Source organism: Ricinus communis, chromosome 1 (genome assembly GCF_019578655.1).
Source record: "Ricinus communis isolate WT05 ecotype wild-type chromosome 1, ASM1957865v1, whole genome shotgun sequence".
Lineage (NCBI taxonomy): Eukaryota > Viridiplantae > Streptophyta > Magnoliopsida > Malpighiales > Euphorbiaceae > Ricinus > Ricinus communis.
In genome coordinates this window covers 8798202-8820703 of record NC_063256.1, presented here as the reverse complement: position 1 = coordinate 8820703, position 22502 = coordinate 8798202, and the positions used below count along the sequence as shown (strand labels likewise).

At 31.0% G+C, this 22502-nt stretch overlaps 2 protein-coding genes and 2 long non-coding RNA genes across 4 annotated transcripts; 2 read left to right on the top strand and 2 right to left on the bottom strand.

Moving 5' to 3' along the window:
- The first annotated feature begins 6804 nt into the window (after positions 1 to 6804).
- LOC8267295 (transcription factor MYB78) lies at positions 6805 to 8314 on the top strand. The gene is made up of 3 exons (XM_002515189.4): positions 6805 to 7105; positions 7250 to 7379; positions 7498 to 8314. The coding sequence occupies exons 1-3, from the start codon at positions 6946 to 6948 to the stop codon at positions 8000 to 8002; spliced, it is 795 nt and encodes a 264-aa protein (XP_002515235.1). The 5' UTR covers positions 6805 to 6945; the 3' UTR covers positions 8003 to 8314.
- Positions 8315 to 13442: 5128 nt separating this feature from the next.
- Positions 13443 to 14411, bottom strand: LOC112534109. Its single transcript, XR_003078418.2, has 2 exons — positions 13830 to 14411; positions 13443 to 13635 (listed from the first exon to the last, which is right to left on the bottom strand). It is a non-coding gene; the product is annotated as an uncharacterized LOC112534109 (long non-coding RNA).
- Positions 14412 to 16945: 2534 nt separating this feature from the next.
- On the bottom strand, positions 16946 to 20191 carry LOC8267296 (gibberellin 2-beta-dioxygenase 2). The gene is made up of 3 exons (XM_002515190.4): positions 19668 to 20191; positions 17694 to 18048; positions 16946 to 17596 (listed from the first exon to the last, which is right to left on the bottom strand). The coding sequence occupies exons 1-3, from the start codon at positions 20045 to 20047 to the stop codon at positions 17330 to 17332; spliced, it is 1002 nt and encodes a 333-aa protein (XP_002515236.1). The 5' UTR covers positions 20048 to 20191; the 3' UTR covers positions 16946 to 17329.
- LOC125371149 lies at positions 19373 to 20249 on the top strand. The gene is made up of 3 exons (XR_007217441.1): positions 19373 to 19601; positions 19681 to 19985; positions 20122 to 20249. It is a non-coding gene; the product is annotated as an uncharacterized LOC125371149 (long non-coding RNA).
- The last annotated feature ends 2253 nt before the right edge of the window (positions 20250 to 22502 follow it).

Below are 22502 nucleotides of genomic sequence, written 5' to 3'. Positions count from 1 at the left end.
AGCTTTTTCTTCTTTGTTACGATGGATATATTTGTTTGTAGAGTTAGCTACTATAATGGTAAGACTAATTTATGTTTTGTTTTCCTCCAATAAATTATCGTGCATTATACGTGATTTTTCTTATATAGAACTAGGGGATTTATGATTTTATAAAATAATATCTAAATAAATTAGCATTTGTATTCTGGTGTCAGCCATAAATATTTGAAATTCAAAATGAAAGTGCCTAAAATTTCTCTAGAAATCCTAAATTTTCTGTTGCAAGATGAGGTGCCCATTAATGTATTTGGCCTTCAGGATATGAAGACGATATTTGAAATTCCTTATTATTGAATTCAGTTTTTTCAGAGGAGCCACTTGTCTTCTTCGCATGAGAAAACTTGTTCGTTATATACACTTCTCGAAAGTTTCTAGCATTAAAGAAAAAGGGTCTTAACCCCTTGCATGTGAGCTTTTGTGTTAATTTCCATCAAATGGAATGCAACAATAGATTGATACTGGCACTTCGTGATGGTACTTGAAAGTGGTCGTTTTTGGCGAAATTGAGTGTCCTTTTCAAAACCTAATTCCCTTGCTTGTACGGCAAGGGATAATATTCATCAAGCGTTGATATAACTTTCTTTACTCAGTTGGATTCTTTTCTGTTACTTTACTTTGTCTGCAGTTTAACGACACGAACTAAAGTTCTTCCCTTTCTCAGCTCTTCCAATTTAAAAAGGTCTGGTTGCAGCATATCTTCTTCCAATTTCGTATCTTCTTCATATTTTATTTCACCAGTGTGATGTTGTTGTCATTGGAATAATAATGGTGTCTGCAGCCAATTGGCAGAGGGGGTAATCGAGCTTCAATTTCTTGTGTAGTGCCTCTCTAGAAAAGCTTTACAAGTACCTGGAAGTTCATACTTTATGGAGTGAGTGGAAATTGCTAGCTGGCACTGTATATAAATGGTGTTTGCAACTGCAGCTAATTTTCCTTATTTTATGAACTGAGATGCTTCTTATAGAGAGTTAGACCCAAAAAAATTTAGTCCAAGAAGCTTCCATTTTGACGTGAATACTCATCAATATTCAGCCCATGAGGTCTGACTAATGGCGCCATTAGAACGTATATATCTAGGTGCCCTATAAATCTTTGACAAAAACAATATGTATAGGTTCCGAAAGCGATTGCTGGTGGGTGGAAGTTGAGTTTCCGCAAAATGCACCATTGACTTGGTTAGCTATTAGCCATTTCATATTATGTATGTTGGTTCTGAAAATGGAGCTTTTTGGAAAGACAGGACCAGATTTTTGTTCTGGTTCCAAACCTGGCTAGCAGAAACTGATTAGTTAATTGAAGTGTAGCACATTTTGATGATCCCATATAATTTTCCCTAAAGTGAAGACAAACATTGTTTTTCTTTAAAAAAAGATTCTTTTCAATATAAATACAGAGAGATAGACAAGATTTGTGGGCAAGGAATTTCAGAAGAGTCCAAATTTCCCAGAACAAGTTCTTAGGAACAGTAATATTGAAGTTATTTAGCATTTAATTCAATAATAGAAAATTTATTATCGAGACCGCTGCTAGCGCTTTCCCGTGTGATTGTGATTACTGAATATATACTGAAAATGAAATATCTACATTAATATATATAAATATAAAAATTACAACTCACTGATTTCCAAAATTAAAAAATTGTGCATATAGAGAAAAGTTTTAACTAAATTGATGCAGTTTTATTAAATTTAAAAGATATATTCAGCTTGTAAGGAATTTGTAGAAATTAAACGAACTTATTATCTTTACTTTGATTAAGGATGTTAAATTCAAATTAAACATTAATTAATAAAAAATAAAATAACAGTGATTGAAAAACTTGATTGATCGAGCTAAAGATATTAAAAATAAGCTAAAAGGTTGCATTGAACTGGGAACATTAAGCTGAAAAACACATTACAGTAAAGAAAAATTTTAGAATCTGAAAATTAAAGATTTTTATTACTGTTTCACTTTTTGACAATGTATAAATGCTCGCTTTTCATTTTTTGTGATCTCTTGATTGTCACATTCCAGTAACCACTAATGACCATTCAACTAATTTATAGTTCGGGGGTTGAGGAATTAAATATGGATCAGAAATTAGATTATGAACACAATTTTGAAAGGGGACTAATAGGATTAATTAAACTTAAGCAAAAACTAATTTTGGACGTAAACAAAAACGAATCAAATTGGTAAATTTCTTTTTTCCTTTGGCCGTAATGGGATTGTAAGACTTTTTTCCATAGAAAATTTGTAGAGAATTTTTTACTTTCCCTTTTCCTTTTACTCCAAAAAATTATTGATTTGGAATATGAAACTAACAATGCGATAAAGGAAAGAATAATAATAGGTGAAATTGTCGATGTTTGATTCGGACAAGGAGCACTAATAAGGTGCCAGTCACCGGAAGAGTGAATCTAGACCACCATATATATATATATATATATGTTTAAATGGGGAATTTCTACAGAATGTTTCCCTGTAAAAGCACTGGAATAACATTTCTACTTTGTTCTTTTTGGCATCTGCTCTGCGATGACCACCACAAGCACATTCCCTTTACCATTAACCCATGACTATGAGCAGCCATCGTCATTCTTGTCGTCATCGTTAACGTCATGGTCGCTATCTGAAATGCCATTTTCCGGTCGGCTTGAGAAAACATTTCGATGGCTATAGAAACGTGAGTATCAAACTATTTCTTATCACATAGTAAAAGGTCAAAAAAAAAAAAAAAAAGGCAACACCTAAACTCTTGATCTTTTTGGCGTTAGGTTTTTAGGAGTGTACTTGTATTTATTAAGTTTAGAAATATTATTTTTATTAATAATAAGGCTTTTATTTATTTATTTATACAGTAAGGCTGTGCTCCATGAGATAAAATATAAAAAAGGAAAATAAATATTCTAAAATTATGCAAAGAGAAAATAACACTAAATGAGGAACTATTAGAGAGTGGTAAATATCCCGTTGAAAATGAACAAAAGCATATTTGATTATATCATTTGCATCATATTAGACAAAAGGTTCTTTGAACAATAGTTCATGGACCTGAGAAAATATAAACATACTTTAGGAGTCAATTTCAAAACAGAAAATATTATAAAGTTTAAAGATGGGTTTTTCCAAGGAAAGAAAGTAACAACAAATCACAAGCCTGATATGAATGATGGATGAATTTCTTTAACGTTATTATATAAGGTTGGTGAGTCCTATGATTAGCGTTGGAAACATAAATTTAAAATGGAAATGAGTTTGTAATAGAAAAATGAAGTTGAAACTTCTGAAATGTCTGTACTGTTCATGCTAAGGTTTATGATTACCTGTACAAATGGTAATGGATGCATGTCTTATTCTCAGGAGAAGACCTTCGACATGAGTTTGAATTAGAGAGCTACAAATGTCCAAGGTTTTCAACAAGTAAACGCAATTTTGAGCGATTAAACAAAGAGATATGGGGATCTCGATAATGTAGAATTAAAGTATGATCTCTCCTAACTTATATATATATATATATATATATATATATATACTTGGAGTATTTGTCATGCACTGGTTCGTTTCCTTCTTCCTAACCCTACGAAATAGACAGAAAGCAACCCTACTCCCAATCAAACCCTATATATACCTATATAATCTTAATTAATTTATGCTTCCACCAATTCAAATGAAAGAGTTAGATAGAATCCTTTCTTGATGCTCCACTGAAGTTGGAAATTGGCTATTGGACACGTCCAGAACTCATGCTACATATTGTTGCTCATGTTCCATCAAATTTCATCCCATGATTGAGATGCTATTACATGGTTTTTGAAAAGTCTGAAAAAGAAATATAATTCAGTTTTTATTTTTTTCCTCAATTTAACATACTATGGAATTCAGAACTTTTGCAACTTAAGAAAATAATGATAAAAAATATTCCGAAAGACTTAAAATCATGTGAAAATATGATTATTCTTTTTTTTTTTTTTCTAAAATTAATTCATTCAAATTTGTATACATGATTTATTATGAGCAATCCGTATATATAAGAATAGGCATCATCCAATTCTCAAAAGAAAGAGTATAGCCATCAATCGTGGAGAAAGTGATATTCCAAAATTTACTTCTCTATCTTCTCTCCATTATTAGCACAGACATGGAATTAATTAGGAAAATGGGAACAGCAACCCAACGGGATTCTGTTACTGGCAAAGAAAAAAAGTACATACACCACTAATATGCAACTAGGAAACAGAAAAGAAAAGAAAGTTATGATATGACTTTTGTACTTTGGAAAGGTAAGGTAAATGAGGCTTCCCCAAAGTTGTGATACAAATCAGAATTTTCAATTTGTATATTGATCTCTGCAAGAGAACTGTTCTTTTTCTTTTTTTAAATTCATAACTTATTGTTTTACAGGTGTATAATTGCATTCTTCTTGATACGAGTTCGTCTAAATAGATCACACTCACTCGAGCGAGATCATAGGATGAAATTTGATGTGGGTTAATGCTCTATCTCGGAATCCTGATGCTAGGACGACTTCTTTTAACTCGCCTGGAATTTTTGGTTCGGACGAGTACAAGTGGCTTTTCTTTTGGTGGTTTAGTAAATCTCAATTTCTAGAAACTCTGTTATGCTTGCTTAGTTAGGCATTGTTGCAGAGTAGCCAGCTTTTTCAAAAAATCTAAACTATTATATTTCTTACCGTATCTTCTTTTAAAAGAAATTATGATTTACTGTGGATTTTCTTTAAAGTCAATTTAAAGAAAGTAACTGCACAGAAAAAGGTAAATGGAAAAATCAAAGAATAATCTATTGAGTGAATTTAAAATGGAATCAGTGTCTCTTTCTCTAGCGGTGGGAATTAAACTTGCATCATAAATATTCTTTACATTTACAGTTGTTGTGTGTTCAAAGATATGGTCAACATTTATTGGATGCTTCCAGTGTTTTCTCAATTATCAAGCACATCTTTAGTAATAATATTATATTTATTAAAAAATATTATTTAGATACAGTGCATACACTATAATAAATAGAAAAAAAAATACATATATTATGATATTAAATAATTAACATATATTTTATTATTTAAAACTAATAAATATATATCAATAATTTATAATTGTAGTATATAAGTGGAAGTATACATCAAATGTAAACAAATTTTATTAGATTTTTATTATCTTTTGTAATAGATGTAATACTTTGTTCCTATTATCTTATGAAGCTTGCATTTGTAATTAAAAATAGTTCAATAATGATATATATATTGCTTCTATTATGATCTATTCCTTGTGTTAAACGTAAAATGTTTCTGATAATAATACCTGCTTCGCTTCACCATTTTGCCAAGGCATTTAAGAATGCTTTGTGATATTTAAAACTGAAAGAGACAAATTTGGAAGTGTATTTAATAAAAATAAATCAGGAACATTACAAGCTAAAGTTAAAACTTTTTGACTCATATTTTAATAATAACATTATCTTTCATATTTATCTTAGTTTTTGACGGGATTATACGATTCTTTCTTTATGAAAGTAAAGGATTTTTCTTTTAAGGAAATGATGGAAAAATTAAATCTAATTTTTTAAATAATTATATTCATTTAAAGACTCTTACAAAACGATTTGTGATTTAGAACTTATTTGATTTGACTGATCAATGCAGCCGGTAGCTGATTATTGATATCTTATAAATTAAACTGCTTATTAAAATTCTATTAACAGTTGTTGTTAGTGTATTAAATGGTTACTGTGGATAATTTTTTATTTTAAATAATATAATTATAAATATATGATTATTTAACTATTAAAAATAATTTTAAAATAATAATTATTTATTATAAAGTATACAAATTTAATTATATGATATCAATTTAAAATAAATTATTATTAATAAATTTTTAATAAAGATAATAATGTTCAAATAAAAAAAATCAGTTATTAGCTGATAAGAAACAACTCTAAAATAGAGCTGATACGATCAGCAACTGATTTGGACTCAATCAGCTACCAGTTATTGTTCAGTGAAAAATAACTATTAGGTGCATTAAACTCCTGAATCAAATATTTCTTTAATTTAGCCAGTAAATGGATATGCTTTTCATTGAGTTGTAGTCTCAACTCTCCTCGTTTATAATCTAAGAAAGATAAAATTTCCCCTGATTCTATCTGGGCTTTAGCCCATTAATGAAAGAAAAATACGACTGCAATCCATCCATTGGAACGGGAGATGAGGAAGGAAAACGAGTAATTCTGTTATGGACGGAGAAGAGTGGAGTTCTGGTCCAAGTTTGAGACACCAATGCGATTGGTTGATGGTGGCTAAGGCATGGTCATCTAAAAGAATAAAAGTATTACTACCTTTTCTTTAAAAAAATAAAAATAAAAAATTGGTCCTCGGTAGTATTACTTTAAAGCACGAGAGGATTGATAGTGGTCGGAGAAATTATATAATCTTAAGCAGAAACCTTTTGAAATCTTGGTCCGTCAATCTCATCATCTTCACATGCTGCATATTACATTGTAAGACAGATCTACTGTGAACCCATTAATATAATGTTATTACAAGATAAACTATCAATTAGGAAACAAAAATCTCGTCTGGTCTTCCAGTGTGCGTGTGTAAGAAAGTTGAAAAGTCAAATGGTCAACCCCAAATTATAAAAAGGGAAGAATAGTTAGTGCAAAAACCTCATAGTTAGCAGTATAATTAAATTTATATATTATATATACTCAAGTTGTGGTCCTATTATATCACATGCTAGCTACTTCATATGGTCTTAGTCTTCTAGTTGCTATCTTTACCTCACTTCTAATATAAATACAATCAGTTTGCGTATCTAAATATTCAATGCCAACTTAAACACCTCATCTGCCAATCCTACACTCCAAATCTTTCCCTCTTCCCTTTTCCAAGTCTTGATTGAAGAAATGGATGCTCAGGAAATAAATTATGTTTGTCAAAGTTACCCAAATGAAGAGGATGCAGACATAAGGAAAGGTCCATGGACAGTAGAAGAGGACGCCATACTTACTGAGTATGTTAAAGTTCACGGCGAAGGACGGTGGAATTCTGCTGCACGATGCTCAGGTTAACATCTTTTCTGCCCTTACCTTCATCTTTTCTACCCTAGCTACATATATATATATATATATATAGTAAGAATCAGCAAGACTAAATATCTGGGTTCCTGACCGAATGGTATGTTGTTCTTGAATCTTCGATTATTTACAGGATTGAAACGGACAGGTAAAAGCTGTAGATTGAGATGGTTAAACTACTTGCGACCAGATGTTCGACGTGGAAACATAACCCTTCAAGAACAGCTGTTGATTCTTGAACTCCATTCTCGTTGGGGCAACAGGTACTCAGTTAGTAATCAATTTGTTTTCTTTTTTATTTTACCAGTTCTTGTATTGTAATTGCTTCTTAATTGCTAGCAAGCAGAAGTCTAATCTTTCTATTTCTTGAAACAATTTAAGGTGGTCAAAAATAGCGCAGTACTTGCCTGGAAGAACAGACAATGAGATAAAGAACTACTGGAGGACAAGAGTACAAAAGCAAGCGAAGCAACTCAAATGTGATGTTAATAGCAAACAATTCAGAGACGCCATGCGCTATATCTGGATGCCAAGATTGATTGAGCGAATCCAGGCATCATCATCCGGGTCTTCCACGGGTCAACCCACCACCATCGTCAATCATAATGATCATATAGCAGCAGCAGCAGGCGAAACAGAGTGGCGAGTCGACCCAAATCTCATACCGGAGCCATCAGGAACTTCGTCGGACTCTTTAGACCCGGTGTCAGACCTGACAGAGTATCAAAACCAAAGCAGCGAGGAATACTATAAAGAAAACGGGTCGGGTAGTTGGGCAGGAGAAGTGGAAATGGAGAGTAATGGATTAATACTAGATGGAGGAGAGTCATTGGAGAGTATATGGAATGAAGAGAATATATGGTTTCTGCAGCAGCAGCTAATGTGATAATAAGAATTTGTTTACGTGACGCATCATCAAGGCACAGACAGAACCTTCTGAGAATTCCTCATCTTTGGTGATTCTAAATTACGTAGCATTTTACGGCAGCTAACACTACCATACTTCTCATTTTTATTCTTATTTCTTTTTCTATTTCTATTTCATTTACATACAAACAGTAGTTTGTTTGTACATTATACATTGATGGACGTAACCCAATCAACAAATGCCTTTTATGTATAATCTTCTTGGCTTAATCCATATTTTGGGCACCTAAATTTTAGTTTATCAATGTTATTTTAACATCTTATTTTTAAATATACCTCTATATGTACATTAATTTTTCCAGTGATATTTACACTTTTTTTTCGGTGCATTCACGTATATTTTAAATATCAATAAAAATTAAAATTAGAGTGCTTTTTAAGTGATTATTAGATTAATTCATACATTAAAATAATTAAAAAACTAAATTACAGGTATTTAAATATCCATTTTTTACCGATTTTTCCTGTTATTCAAAATGAAAATTAGCAGAAAAAAAAGTTCAGTTTTGCCTTTCAAGTTTCAAGATTATAGCTTAACATGATGTGCTATGTTTTCTTTTTGTTTGTAATTAAAATAAAATAAAATAAAAAATCAAATACTTTCCGAGTTGGTTTTATGCACACCACAATTAATTTATCTTTTTTATTTGTGGTCAATGAGCACTCAATTTTCATACTAAATTCAGATTCATGAATCAGATATGAAATGTATTGGGTCTTCACGTATTTCCACCCGCTAATTGGGACAGTTTCTTCTTGTGCCCATACGAAACGTTTTTTTTTTTTTTTTTTTTTGTGTGTGGAAAATATGGAGAATTACATTTGTTGCTTACTTAAATACAAAAAAAAAAAACAATTTTTAGGACATTTCTCTGTCGATTTTAATTGAATAATGTAAACACAATGAAGTTATGTTTATAAATTTCAGTTTCAAAAAAAAAATATTTGATTATAAATAAAGATGACATTAAACGTATAAAAGGCTAAATATTTTACATAAGATTACTGAGTAAAGAATAAGCCATGAAATGTAAGTACATCAAGAAAAGGAAGAAGTATGAAAATGAAATTGTGATTTTGCCTGTGTGACAAAAAGAGCTTCTATGATTAATTTAAAGAAAAGAATTGTTTTAGTTCTTAATAAGAAACATAATCAGTATTAATAGAGCATCAAACCGACAAATATCATTAACTTATGATGGCATGAACAAGAATAACTTATATTAATGATATTCTTCCCAACTAAATATTTACAGAGGCTAATTCTAATTAGTAAGTTACTTTTCATATTATTTTCTCATTAGATACTAAAGTTTCAAAAGGAAAAACTATTTAAGACCTTTTTGAACACAAAGGTAAACTGCAGGTCTTTATTTATTTTTCCCGTAAAGGAAAATGATGGAAGCATTGACGGTGGCGAGGAAAGGGCATATGGGGAGTCAGCCGCCATTAAAAGAAAAATAATGTGCAGTAAAAAGCACCTCTGGCCTGGACTGAAGCACTAATTGCCGCAACTCTTGAAACAGAGGGACGGACTTCTTCTACTCCCTCAGTTGGCACAACGCAGTTTAGTGGTCAACTCTTCATATCGACTCCTCCTGACCAATCTCAACATTTGAAGACTCTATGCCCTAAATATAAAATCTTAAACCTGATATTTAAAGAATTGGTGTCGTAATTCATTGCATTAGTCTTAAAGGAATGCATGTCGGTTCTCAATACTAAATAATATCCAATTGGTTTCTTTTTGGGACTTCATTTGCATGTTTTTATTTTTTTAAAGAAAAAGAATGGTACCCATTCAATAAATATATAAAGTTGTGGATGAGTACCAGTGTGAAGTTATAGTATTTTAACAAAGCCAATGTGCTAAAAATGATCGAAATCCCACCTGTATTTAATTCAAATTTATTTCTTTTTACCAATCAGATTAGGCTTGTCGCCATCAAACAATTTGAATTTTGTGAATTTAAAAATGTAAGAAAACCCCACGTTCAAGAGTTCATGCTTTTGCTTTCCCTGCTAAAAGGATGAATCGGACTCCTAATTCTGTTTTGTAAGAACAAATATGGCCTCCGATATTTGCGCCATCAATTTCTATTGCACACACAACTTATTTCTTTGGCAATTAATTTATTCTTCACCGCCTACTTTTGAGGTTTAGCTCAATAGAACAAGGAGAATGTTTTTGAAAGGTGAAAGTTTCAAGTTTAAACTTTCATCTTTATATTATGTGAGATAATATTATAATTTAATTTATAAATTGATCATCATCGTCAGAAATTAGGGTCGAGCTCAATTGTGAGTAAAATTTGAAAAGCGGGCCACAATTTAGTCTATAAATTAGTTTTATCACTCTCCATACCATTATCCGAAGATCCAATCAAATTCAAATTCTCTTAACTAAAAGAATATATAATAATATAACGTTTCATATTAACTACAAATCAAAATAAGTCGTATTTCTTTTGATGAGTAATTTTTTTATTAAAATTAAAACCATAAATTTAAAAGATGAAATTATATTTTAAAAAGATATTACAACCTAGTATATAAGTAGTACCATCATCAACTCTCTTTCCCAATAATTATTAAAAAGTTTTATCCTCTATATATGAATAGGAGCAATGCACATAGTTGAAGTGGCTGGCAGGTTGCGCACGTGCATCACCTTGTAACTTCAAATGAAGATTTTTTGTAACATTATTCTTTTGTCCGATTTATTATTTTCCACGTAGATAACGAGCATTTCGTTTAACGTGCGGACATTCTGGTTCAAGCAGAAAATTTAAATCACACAGTTTAATAATTGAAATAATATTAATTAAAAAAATTAACCCAAAGTGATATATTAGTGTCTGCGAACAGTATTTAGAAACTTAATTTTGTAATGAAGTAAGATAATTCTAAATTAATATTTTTTTAGTTAAACTAAAAAGATTAGTTTAGAAATTACTGGGAGTACAAGAAATTAAAAAAAGAAAAAAGAAATTCAACTAGTCGCACATATTCAATAATCCCTTATAAATAAATCGGATGTATCAAAGGAATAAAATAAAATTCTATAAACAAAAATATCCAACAAAATATATATATGTAAAGCTGAGTCTTAAAAATTTTCTTATATTTATTAATAATTTAGATGTGGGCACAATAATTTTGATGTATGGGGATAAAAATATAATGATTATGATAATTTTTATTATTTTTACTATTAAGTTATCTTTTTAATTGAATAATAACTCTAATTTAAAATACAGTATATGAATTACATTTTTATTATCAATTTATAGATTGAAACTAACATATAAGCTAATAATATTTTAAAAAGAGGAAAAAAATGTCAGGAATTTTACTAGGAAATGATACTTAATATTAATATGTCAATCATATCATTTAGAAAAAAATTTAATATACGTATTAATTTATTATCATAAAAAATGTTAAATAAAAAAGTGAAGTTTTAATATTTATTAAATTGAACAAATCAATTTAATTAAAGTAATAGTTTATATAAAACAGATAAATGGAGTCGGAGAAGGAATAATAAACGCTAAAATAAGCAGCCAGAAATAATAAAACAAGAGAAATCCAATTTTCTTCTTGTTGCCACGAACAGTTACTTGCTTATTAGTAAACTCCAAGTAAACGGTTTAGTGGGATTCCTTGAAATTCTCTTTCTTGTTTCTATTTAATTGCCTTTCTAGAACTGGAATACGTACAATGCAGTCATTGCTGACGTTTACATGCTTCCACAGGGCAGCCCCACCCCCATGATTTGGGTTCCAGTATGAACTGACGATGGAAATTAAGAGAAAATAAAAAATGGACACCCACCCCATCCGCCACAGCCATGATCATGGTTTCTATTACCATAGACACTTGTAAGGAGATATCAAAATGATTAAGATTCATACCCTAAAAGGACCCATCGGATGGGTCTTGATTACTAAGTCCTCCAGTTGAAAATTGTGTTGCAATCAAACAAAAGTTTGGGTACTGTACAAAAGCAATAGCGTCCGAAATTGGATTGTCAGTTTGTTGTTGGAAAAATTGTTGTTTAGGCCGGCTCTATATTCTCATATATATATATTTAAATAATTAAATATGTATAAATTATAGTTTGAATTTAAAGTTAAAAATGGAATAGATGAATATCTTATCAGTTGTTAATTTATCAATTAATTTAATTCTATTATAAAAACTTTATACAGTGGACAGTTTAACATTTCACTATGAATATAATTATTGCTCTGCTTTTGTGAGTAATCGATAATTTGAATCAATTAGGACAAAAAATATTTGTCTCGCTACTAATGACGAGATAGAGACAAATTTAAACCATCTCGTTTTGTTTTCACTTCGTAACCATTTCGAACTAAACTCAACTATTTTTATATATGTCCCATATTTTATATTTATAAAATATAAATATTTTAAATATTATTTAAATCTAAATTTATTTTTCAATTATTATTCAATAATAGTTAAAATATTAAAAAATATATAAAATAAATATAACAGATATTATTAAATCCGACCCACCTCCGCCTTAACGGAACAGAAATAGAGGAAGCCAAACCCAGCCGAAGTGTTACTTAATGGAACGGGAATGGGGGGCGACCAAACCCGATCCGTTAGCATTCCTATTTCAGCAGTTGATTATTTGAAGCTTGTGAGAAAAATGGAACATTATAGGGATAAATGATTTTAGAGGCGCCCACAACCATGTATTGGGCCTTTCAACAGTTCGATAATCTAAGGATTTATATACATATATGTATTTTATTTTAGATATATTGGGCCTTACAAACTGGGTAGGCTGGTTTTGATACGATCATCTGCGAGTTCATAGTTCTTCAAATGATGGGTATGGTCTTCTAGGAACAGGGTTCTGTAATAATGCGATGAGGATGATGGCTGCTGTTCAGCCCGCAGAATGGAGATCACATTCAATTTATAACACATCTCCTGTATTTACTAAATCTTCAATCTTTTTCTGGTTTATTTATACATTTATATTACATCAGATTTGGAAAAGACATGGGGCCTCCTGCAGTCTACTCTACTTTTATACCCTTTTGCTTTGATTTGATTTTTGGAGTTATTGACCAGTAATGATTTCTTTATGCCCTTTCCATGCTATGATTTTAAGACTGCATCTTTTTAGTTATAAATTAAAAAAATTATATTCTTTTATTTTAAAATGTAAGATTTAATGACTATTAATATAATAAGTAATTTGTTTTCTTTGATAGAGTAATATAATTTAGTTTTTTAAAACATCGAACAATATTCACAGTGCAGCCCCGAGAATTTAGAGTTCAAAATTATGAAAATATTGGAAGGTTTTTCATATTTTTAACTCATGCAGCACATAAATGTATATAATGCAAGGATAACAAATAATAAGATATAAAACTTTATTGTGTAGATAGACTTTGTGCTGACTGAGAAAAACAAAACATAATGCAATTAATATCATGAAAAAAGAAAAAAGAAAAAAAACAAACTTGTTTGTTGTTGTTATTGTCGTCGTCGTCGTCCAGCTTTCAGTGCCCACTGTCCAACTAATCCTTGTCTTCTATTTAGCTATTGAAGGATGCACTAAAATGTGATATTCTCAATTTAAACCCTAATCATAGCAAAAGTTTATAACAACAACAACAACAATAAAAGAAGCATGATAGCTGCTTAGCACACATGGTAAAGAGGATGTGATATTTTGTAAGAAATTGTATACAACGCATACACACACAGTCATAGAGATTGGCAGGTGAACGTACTATTTTAATTGGTAGTAGGAATTCCTTCGTCTTTTTGATAAAGCCACAAGGAAGAAATAGCTATACTCCAGCAGGTTTGCACATTCTCATCTTCGCTCGGAAAACTAGTGACGGGGGCATGTGGCTCAGTGGTGTCTGCCTGTAATTCTGTGCTTGTAATTATGCTGTGATTGGCCTTGCATGTCCCTGTCAAGAGATCACCCTTTCGGCATCTCACCAGAGCTTCTAGCAATAACAATAACGAAGCCATCCAAATATCTGTCGCAGAAACATTAACAAGAACCATTACTTATGTTTTTCTTTTTCTATGTATGCTTGCTAACTACAATCATCCTAACTACCCATTGAACTTGAGATTAATTTCCCAGCAAGAAAACTATTAGCCTTTTCTTTTCTTTTTTTCTCTTTTCATTTTCCTTTCTTTATTTTTTTACAATCATATGGTGTTTTCTCAGCCAACTAAAAAGTAACTTGAGCTAATTAATAGATACTATACAATATATGCATGTTAATTATGTTATCTATATTGTTGTTTTGTTAGCAACTAAAATCCTGAGATTTGCTGTATTAAATAGTGCAAGATATATACAGAAAACACGCCTCAAAGAGAAAGTAAAGAGATTCTGGTAAATAGGATCCACCCCAGAAGCATCCAACAACTCACGCAAGCATATATACAGCTTCTTAACTTAGATCTAATTTATGACCTTATCACAAATAAAGCACTAAGACCCACCTTTAACTAATTAATTATGTAATATATCTTTATACAGGCACCTATCAATAATTTAAAGAAAGGACAATTGATCATTAGTTTTATCTTTTTAGTATAGGATATTCAATTATTAGCTGAAATATAATTATAAAATACTAGACTCTAATTTAGTAGAATTTGGTTTTACTCTTGCAACATTTTTCAAGAAAATAGTAACGTGCAAGCTTGAAGAAATCCATGCCATTTTGTTCATAGCGGTTGGCCAACTAATTAGTCACGCATGTTCGAGTCAATCAGCATACGTCAATCTCATACAGAGATCCATATGTATTCCAAAAATTAGTACTATTATTAGGATTAGACGTACTCATACTACAATCTTGTATGGTATCTTTGGGCTTTGTGAACTGATGATGTACAGTCTTAAAGAATTAATTTGTTGCAACGAGAGAGAGAGAGAGATAGAGAGAAGAGGCCTATTAACTGGGCCGTTTAGGTTGATTGTGATGATAAATACGTGAATGAGGCAAATGGGGATCATATACCAAACGACGCAATCTAGGAAACCTCCCCAAAGAAGTAAATTGCTTAAACTGGCCTAAAGCTTTATCAATTTCGTACCTAACTTTCTCTGAAAATGCCATTTCACTTGGCAAATGGCAACTCTCTTGCTTGATCGAACCACCATTACCTGTTTCTTTGTCAAGGTTTGGTGAGATTGGAAATGGGCATTATATCTCTTTTATCTATCTATCTATCTATCTATCTATCTATCTATATCTATATATAAGACATCCCTCTCTATATAGAGATAAGGAGGGACAGAAATGCACCAAATCCTTATGCTTCCTACTTTAGTGATATATTCAGTGACTGAATTGCCTTGTATATTTACTAGTCCAGTCGCCATATGCCATATATAATGTCTGCGTCCGCATCAAGGTGGATCCAAGTACTTGAAAACTCTTTGGCAAAAGATAATGACCCAAAACCAATTTATTAGTGAAGGTAATTGAGCTGTGGCGGCTTTGGTATCATGTAGTTTTTCTAGGTATACCTAATTAAATCAGCTCAATAGTGATTCACCACATGCGCTACACGTATTTCTTTTCTAAACTTTTTTTATAATAGTTGAATCTTTATTAAATTTCCTCAAAATGGTGAAGAATGTGACATGGGGATGCACTGCCCAAGCCAATTGGCTTACCCTTTTTACACCCAAAATACTAAGCAAACCCACATAATGCAGTAAAAAGTATTTCATTTGAGTAATTAATAACCAGGACTCCTGCACCATATAATATGAAAATATTATATTATCAAGACCGACAAAGTAGACCGATTCAACATATGAAAATACCAATTAACATCAGATTATTTATCTATGTAGACATATGATTAACATTCTTACATATGCTGGAAGCAGTTTTATATATAATATTATATCAAGAAAAGAAAATGAAGCTCACTGCTGCATTGATGGTAAAAGTTGAAGTAACTTAGTCAAGCCAGCTATTCATGTTTGATGTATGTAAATTCTTTAGATATGGTCAATGTAAATGTGTTCTTCAGTTTAACTTATAAGTTGTTAGGTTATCCAATTTAATAATCATAATTAGTGTGTTGGATAGTAACATTCTACCTCTATCAATCAATGCTAGCCAGTGATCAATTGCCAGCATGCTCCAAATTAAGCCCTATTTAAATCCAAATCTTGGTCTAAAAACACTGCCCTTTTTTCTTTCTTTATTAATCTTTTCCTCGCTTTGGCTGATTGGAACATTTACTTTTTCCTTTAGCATGGTTAGTTGTATGATAAAGAAATCCAAAAGGCAAAGAAGAATACTAAAAATCTCATAAGAAATATAGTCATACAATTAACAGTCCTAGAATAATTTAATGTTGTATCATATTAAAGGAATATAGAAAGAAATCATAAATCAATGCAATTGTAATAAATTATAAAACTTCTATAAATTAAAAAGATAAAAAATAATATTAATTTACTCTTAAGTGAGTTTAAATAATGAGTATTTTGTTTATCAATCTATTCACTGCTCGTATCGATTACAAATTAAATCTTTATTTGTGTATATCTCAAATCCTGTTACATTCTTAGGATTACAGTTGAATCAGTAATGTCCTTAAATACCTTACTTGTTATTCCTTCTACTTCTTATATTATATTTAAAATTATATATATAGTGAATGTAATAAATGTTGACTGTAATAAATCTAGAGTAGTAACACAATTGTTGATTAACAGTTTAAAATATACCATGGCTGTTTAAACGTACAATCCTGCCCCCTGACCATATATATAGAGGTGAAAGCAATATTTTTCTTCTTCTTTTTTAATGGATAAAGGTAGAGAAGCTAGAATAGGTGACGAAAGCTTTGGTTAACAGTAAAGGGCAGAAATCACACTGTATATACTAATTTAGAGATATTTCTTTCTCTTACAAATCTCATAGACTAAGCTAACCTTACACTCAAACCTGTGTCGCTTTCAATAATAACACGCCACATCTATAATAAATATTACAAATGGGCTGGAACTGGAAGGGCCGAAAAGAAAAAAAAGAAGAAGAAGAAAAGAACCCGCCAATCATGCTAGGGTAACATATCCCCTTCAGTTGTGGCCTATTTACAGCTACAAAAAGAATTTGTCATTTTCTTTTCTTGTCCCATAATGCATCGTGCATTCTATAGACAGTAGAAGAAGAAGAATGTTAACTTAAAAGTATATCTGCAGTAGTGGGAGTCCAACTAAAACGGCTAGGTTTTAACATGAAGCAATTCTATCAGTAGAATGAATCTTGAATAAATCAAGCCTGGAATCTCCCAGCCTCAGAGAATATGCAGCTTTCTTGAATTCACCCCAAGTGAAGGGCTTATACCGAGTAGGATTCTGTGGTGAAACCATTTCTTGCAGAGGAGAAATCCATGTATTAAGTGGCGGTGCCCCAAAATACATCATTGACATTCTTGACTTGTTCGAGTTTGCCAATGCCCTATGTCTCACGCTCATAAGCCTCCCATTGGTTAAAACCTTCAATCGAGTAACAATAACATTTAATTAATAATTTTCCTTGGATAAAGGAATCCAGCAGCGTTAATGTTATACATACACTTCATATTTTACCAACCTGTAAGGCATCACCAACAATCAAGAAGAAGCCGGTGGGGTCAGGAGGGACAGGGACCCACAAACCATCGTGCAAGCAGATTTGAAGGCCAGCAACATCGTTGGATCGCAAGATTGTAAGAATTTGAGGGTCGGAATGCTCACCAAATCCAATTCTTTTGGGTGATGGGTCCCAATCCATGACCTCTTTGACTGCAGACGGATAGTGATTAAGCCTAAGCACTGAATCGCTATGGACGTCTCTGATTAGCCTACTGAACACAAACTTATCTTTCATCCATAACCCTTCTCCCAACAGATCAAGAATTTCACATGCCAATTCTCTAACCTCTTCTATGTAATCATTCACAGCACAACTGCAGGTGCAACAACAAATTATAATCTCAAAAAAAACATTGATCAAGATATTTTCTTTATATGGCACTGAGTGTTGTATCCTTTTATGTGTATGTATATAATTTTCTGGATTTGATTGGAGGCTTATTGATTTCTTTGAGAATTATTTTTTTGGGTGTCATTATAATTTTGTTTTTCTTCATGCGAGCAATGATATAGGAATTGGCTAGTGCTTGCCGGCCTGTCGGAGAAAGTAGAGGTTTATTATGTGTATTTCTTTCTGTTGGGTAAAGGAATATATGTGTAATGAAGATTTTGGGAAAACAACACAAAGGGTTACAGCTCTTTGTGAGGGTCCAATACGATGGCATATGCCTCTCTTCCCTAGTATAATTCATTCGTTTAGGCTTAGCTAAATAGCAGGACAAAATCCATTCCAGGCACTCTTTTCTATGGATACTAATATATTCCTCACAAAATCATGACCCATCATTGTATAATGTCTCACTTAACATAACAATAATGGAAAATTCAACTGTTATTGGACCACTGCAATTTGCATAAAAATAAATAAATTAATGAATTACCGAGACTCTTTACCCTCTCTCTCTCTCTATATATATATGTACGTAAAATGGTAATTAAAAATAAACATAAGAGTAATTAATTCAAGTTATTTAAATATATGGTGACACTGTCTAAGAGGCTGTTAAATGCCATGTTGCTAAAGGGTTGTTGATACTACTTGAAGCAAAGTTTTCCTCTTAAATCACAGGTTGAAAGCTGAAATTCAGAAAGCAAATCTTACTTGCTTCTCACACAGTAGTGTTCGTTGCACGTGTTGTGCTTTCATTTCTATTAAAGTCAAATCCCCATTTATTTTCGTGACGTAGAGCCACGAACTGTAAATTGCTTGAGAATGATTTAGATATAAAGTTCAAAGCTATGTCAAACCGTACTTGTTTGTTTTTGAAAAATAAAATACGTATATAATTATTCAATAGGCAATAAAAATAAAACATAACTAAATTAATTATAGTAAAAAAAACAAAAAAACAAAGAGGGGTATACTTATATGTAAGTAACTAAATCCGTGACATTAAGATAATTGAATAATAAGTTGATTAGACATAATGAGATAAAACTGTCCAGCATAATAAATTTGGAGACCCAAAAGAATATATGTATATATTATTTTATCAGACTTTTCTATGTTTCTTTATTCTTTTGCCCGGTGTCCTTTTCTAGGATGCCAAGCATTAACAATAAAAATATTCCTCCACCGTTTCATTTTCAAAAATTAAATTATATACTTCCTTATCTACCGGCCCAATTGCCATGGCATTCAAATTCAATGATAATTGTTTGTGGTTTCAATAAAAAAAAATATATTGATCAACCGTTACAACATTAAAATATTTGTTGAGAAACGAATCAAACACGCCACAAACTTAGCATAAACCCCGCGAACCTGTATCATACTACTAGACAAACACAAACCAGAACCCCTTCTTCATTTTATTTTTTTCGTTAAATTTCATGTCATCACCTTTCTCGGTTCTTTCTTGAACATGTAACATATAATATTTGATAGTTTTAGCAAAAATAGATAAGACATTAACTGCAATACTAATGGTACCTGAATTTTGCAGGATCAACAGAGACGGTCTTGGATCGCTCAGCAACGGAAACAGGATTAGTTTGAAGAAGAAGATATTCAAGCTCGCCCATATCGCCATTGCAGCCTATGTTCTTGCAGCCATATCCGAAAGGAGTAGCAGGTCCAGCTCTTTGCTTTTCTTTTGCGGGTTTTGCAAAGAAATCAGAACCTTCTTCTTCTAATCTCGCCACTACTTCCTTATTAACACCGTGATTAACAACCTTGAAGAACCCGTAATCCTCACAGGCTCTTACAATCAATTCAGATACAATTGACCTGTTAAGAGAAAGATCGACGGTAGGAATCCCAACTGCTTTTGTTTTCTTAATACGCATTGGAGTTGGAGAAGGCACTACCATTATGTGCTCGCTTATTACAAAACTATATATGTAATGAATCAAATGATATAAAGAATTTTCTTTTTCCTTGTCAGTTTTGAACTTTGAAGATTTGGAGATATGTTCATGGCTGAGGGTGGTACCTATTATATACACAGACAAGAGAGAGGAGGATAGAGGGAGAAGGAAAGATATATGAATATTATAACGCTAGGTAGGGGTCACTTTTAAAAGCTTTTATTTTTCATTTTTTATTGTTTTTAGATTTAAATAGTAACGTGGATTTAGGAGACGTGGACTTTGTATATGTATGACAGTCCGACCATAATAATATTTTTGAGAGAAAGAGACTGCAATATGGTAAATTCTTGGTTTTCTTTTTGATATATAATAAATTTGGAGTGTCAAATGAACGAACAATGGTGAGATGAGAGGAAGAGGCGCGTGGGAGGGAAATGGAGGAATTACAAAAGGTGAGAAGTGGCTTACATTAGGTGGGGGAGGGGGGCGGAAGAGGATGGGGACAACCTGGTTGTGGCTGTTTGTCCCCTCTCTTATTGGAAGTATATATTAGCGACGCTTTTCAAAAGAGTGTGGCCATTTATTTCTCTTTTTGCGCGTATTTTGACCTTTTCATCTTTGACTCCTTATTGTCCTAATTTCACACTCTCTTTACAGTTTTTTGATAATTCAGTCTTACAATATGAAATCTTAAGGTTACATTTTTCATAACAATTTTTATAAATTCTCGATTTTCTTTTTTCTTTCCAATTTCTTCTTCACGCCAAATAAAAATATTTGTATTTAGAATATTAATTTTAAGAAGAAAGAAAATAAAAGAAGAATTCGGTTCGATATTCGTAGTTGATGGATCACGCAACAAACAAGTTTTGATAACCGTGCATATATACGACCCAACCCAAGTGGCGATTAAATCTTATTTAAACAATTGCAATTCAACTTTGCTTTCTTTGTGGCTACCCTTCATTTTATCTTCTTCCTTATTATGTTTTATATAGACACATTATATCAGAATTGATTTATTCCATCCTCTATTTTTTCTTTTTATGTAATAATTTTTTATTTCATATTAACGGTCTTTTTTAATATTTTATTTGAATTAATAAAGAGAAACTAGTTAATTTAGATTAAATTATTATTTTATAGATATAGCAAGATTTATTACAGTTACTCCAGCAAAAAAATAAAATAAAAAATAAATATTACATTTGATATATAAAAATATTAGATAATTATTTTTATTTTAAAAAAATCCATTAATTAAAATGGAGGGAGTTTTTTTTTTTTTTTTTGTTAGCACTCTATTTCTTTTACTACTATATTAAAATATCGATGAAATCAAATAATCACTCAGAAAAATCACTAATTCCGTTGTACTCTATTGTTTTTTATTAGATGAAAAAATATAACATAATCTTTGTTAATATTATATGTAATATCACAACAATTTTATATATTTTTTAGTTATTTGTCTTGTGATTGGTTAGTAAACCCCTCTCCATCTCAGGACTATATCTTCTTAATGTGGTGTAATTAAAAGAATATAAGAAAATTATATACATTATGCCATATAAATACTAATATGCTTATATTTTATGGTAGTTGAGGTCAAGGAGTAAAAATTTGAAAGTTTAATTATAAATTAAACAATTCCAACTTCTTAAATCAATACGGGAAATAACTAATAAGAAAGAAGAGTGAGACAGGAGGAAAAGTGGGGAAGCTGATTGTTACTAATACAGCTTTTCTGATTATCTTCATGTGAAAATAAAGATTGCTTTTATTATTTTTTTTAATCAAAGCAAAAGGCAATATAGTAAAACCTTCTTGTTGACTAACTTCAGCCCAACAATGAGCTCATACAATTATTATTATTATTATTATTATTATTATTATTATATCAAGAAAGAGGAAGCATAAGAAATTTTAATAGAATTATTTTCTTACATTCATTATAAAAGTAACAATTTATTTAATATAAAGATTTTTTATTTTAAAAATTAAGCGTTTTTTACTATTTAAGTTAAACCATATAATTATTTAATGCAATATTGAGTGATATATTTATTTTTTTATTTATTTATCTTTTTTTCAGGAAGAAGAAAAAAAAAAAAAAAGGAAGTAGGGAAAGAAAGAAAGAGACAGGATGTACCCAAAAGAAACTGCAAATCAAGATTCCACGTGAAAGGTTAGAACGTGATCCCAGTTTAGTCTTTAGGGTTACTTACTTTAGTTTTAGGTTTTGTATTTCTTTTCTTATTTGTTTTCTTTTGTAAGAAATGCATTGCATTTACTCAAACGAATTTTAACACTTCAAAAAGGTTTAAATCATTAGACCAGCACAGTAAGCAGTCATCCTTTTTATAGTTTCTTTTTTACTAATTTTGTTCTAAATTTAATATTAGATTTAAACTCAACCCATTAAATTAAATATTTATAAATTAGAACTCTTGTT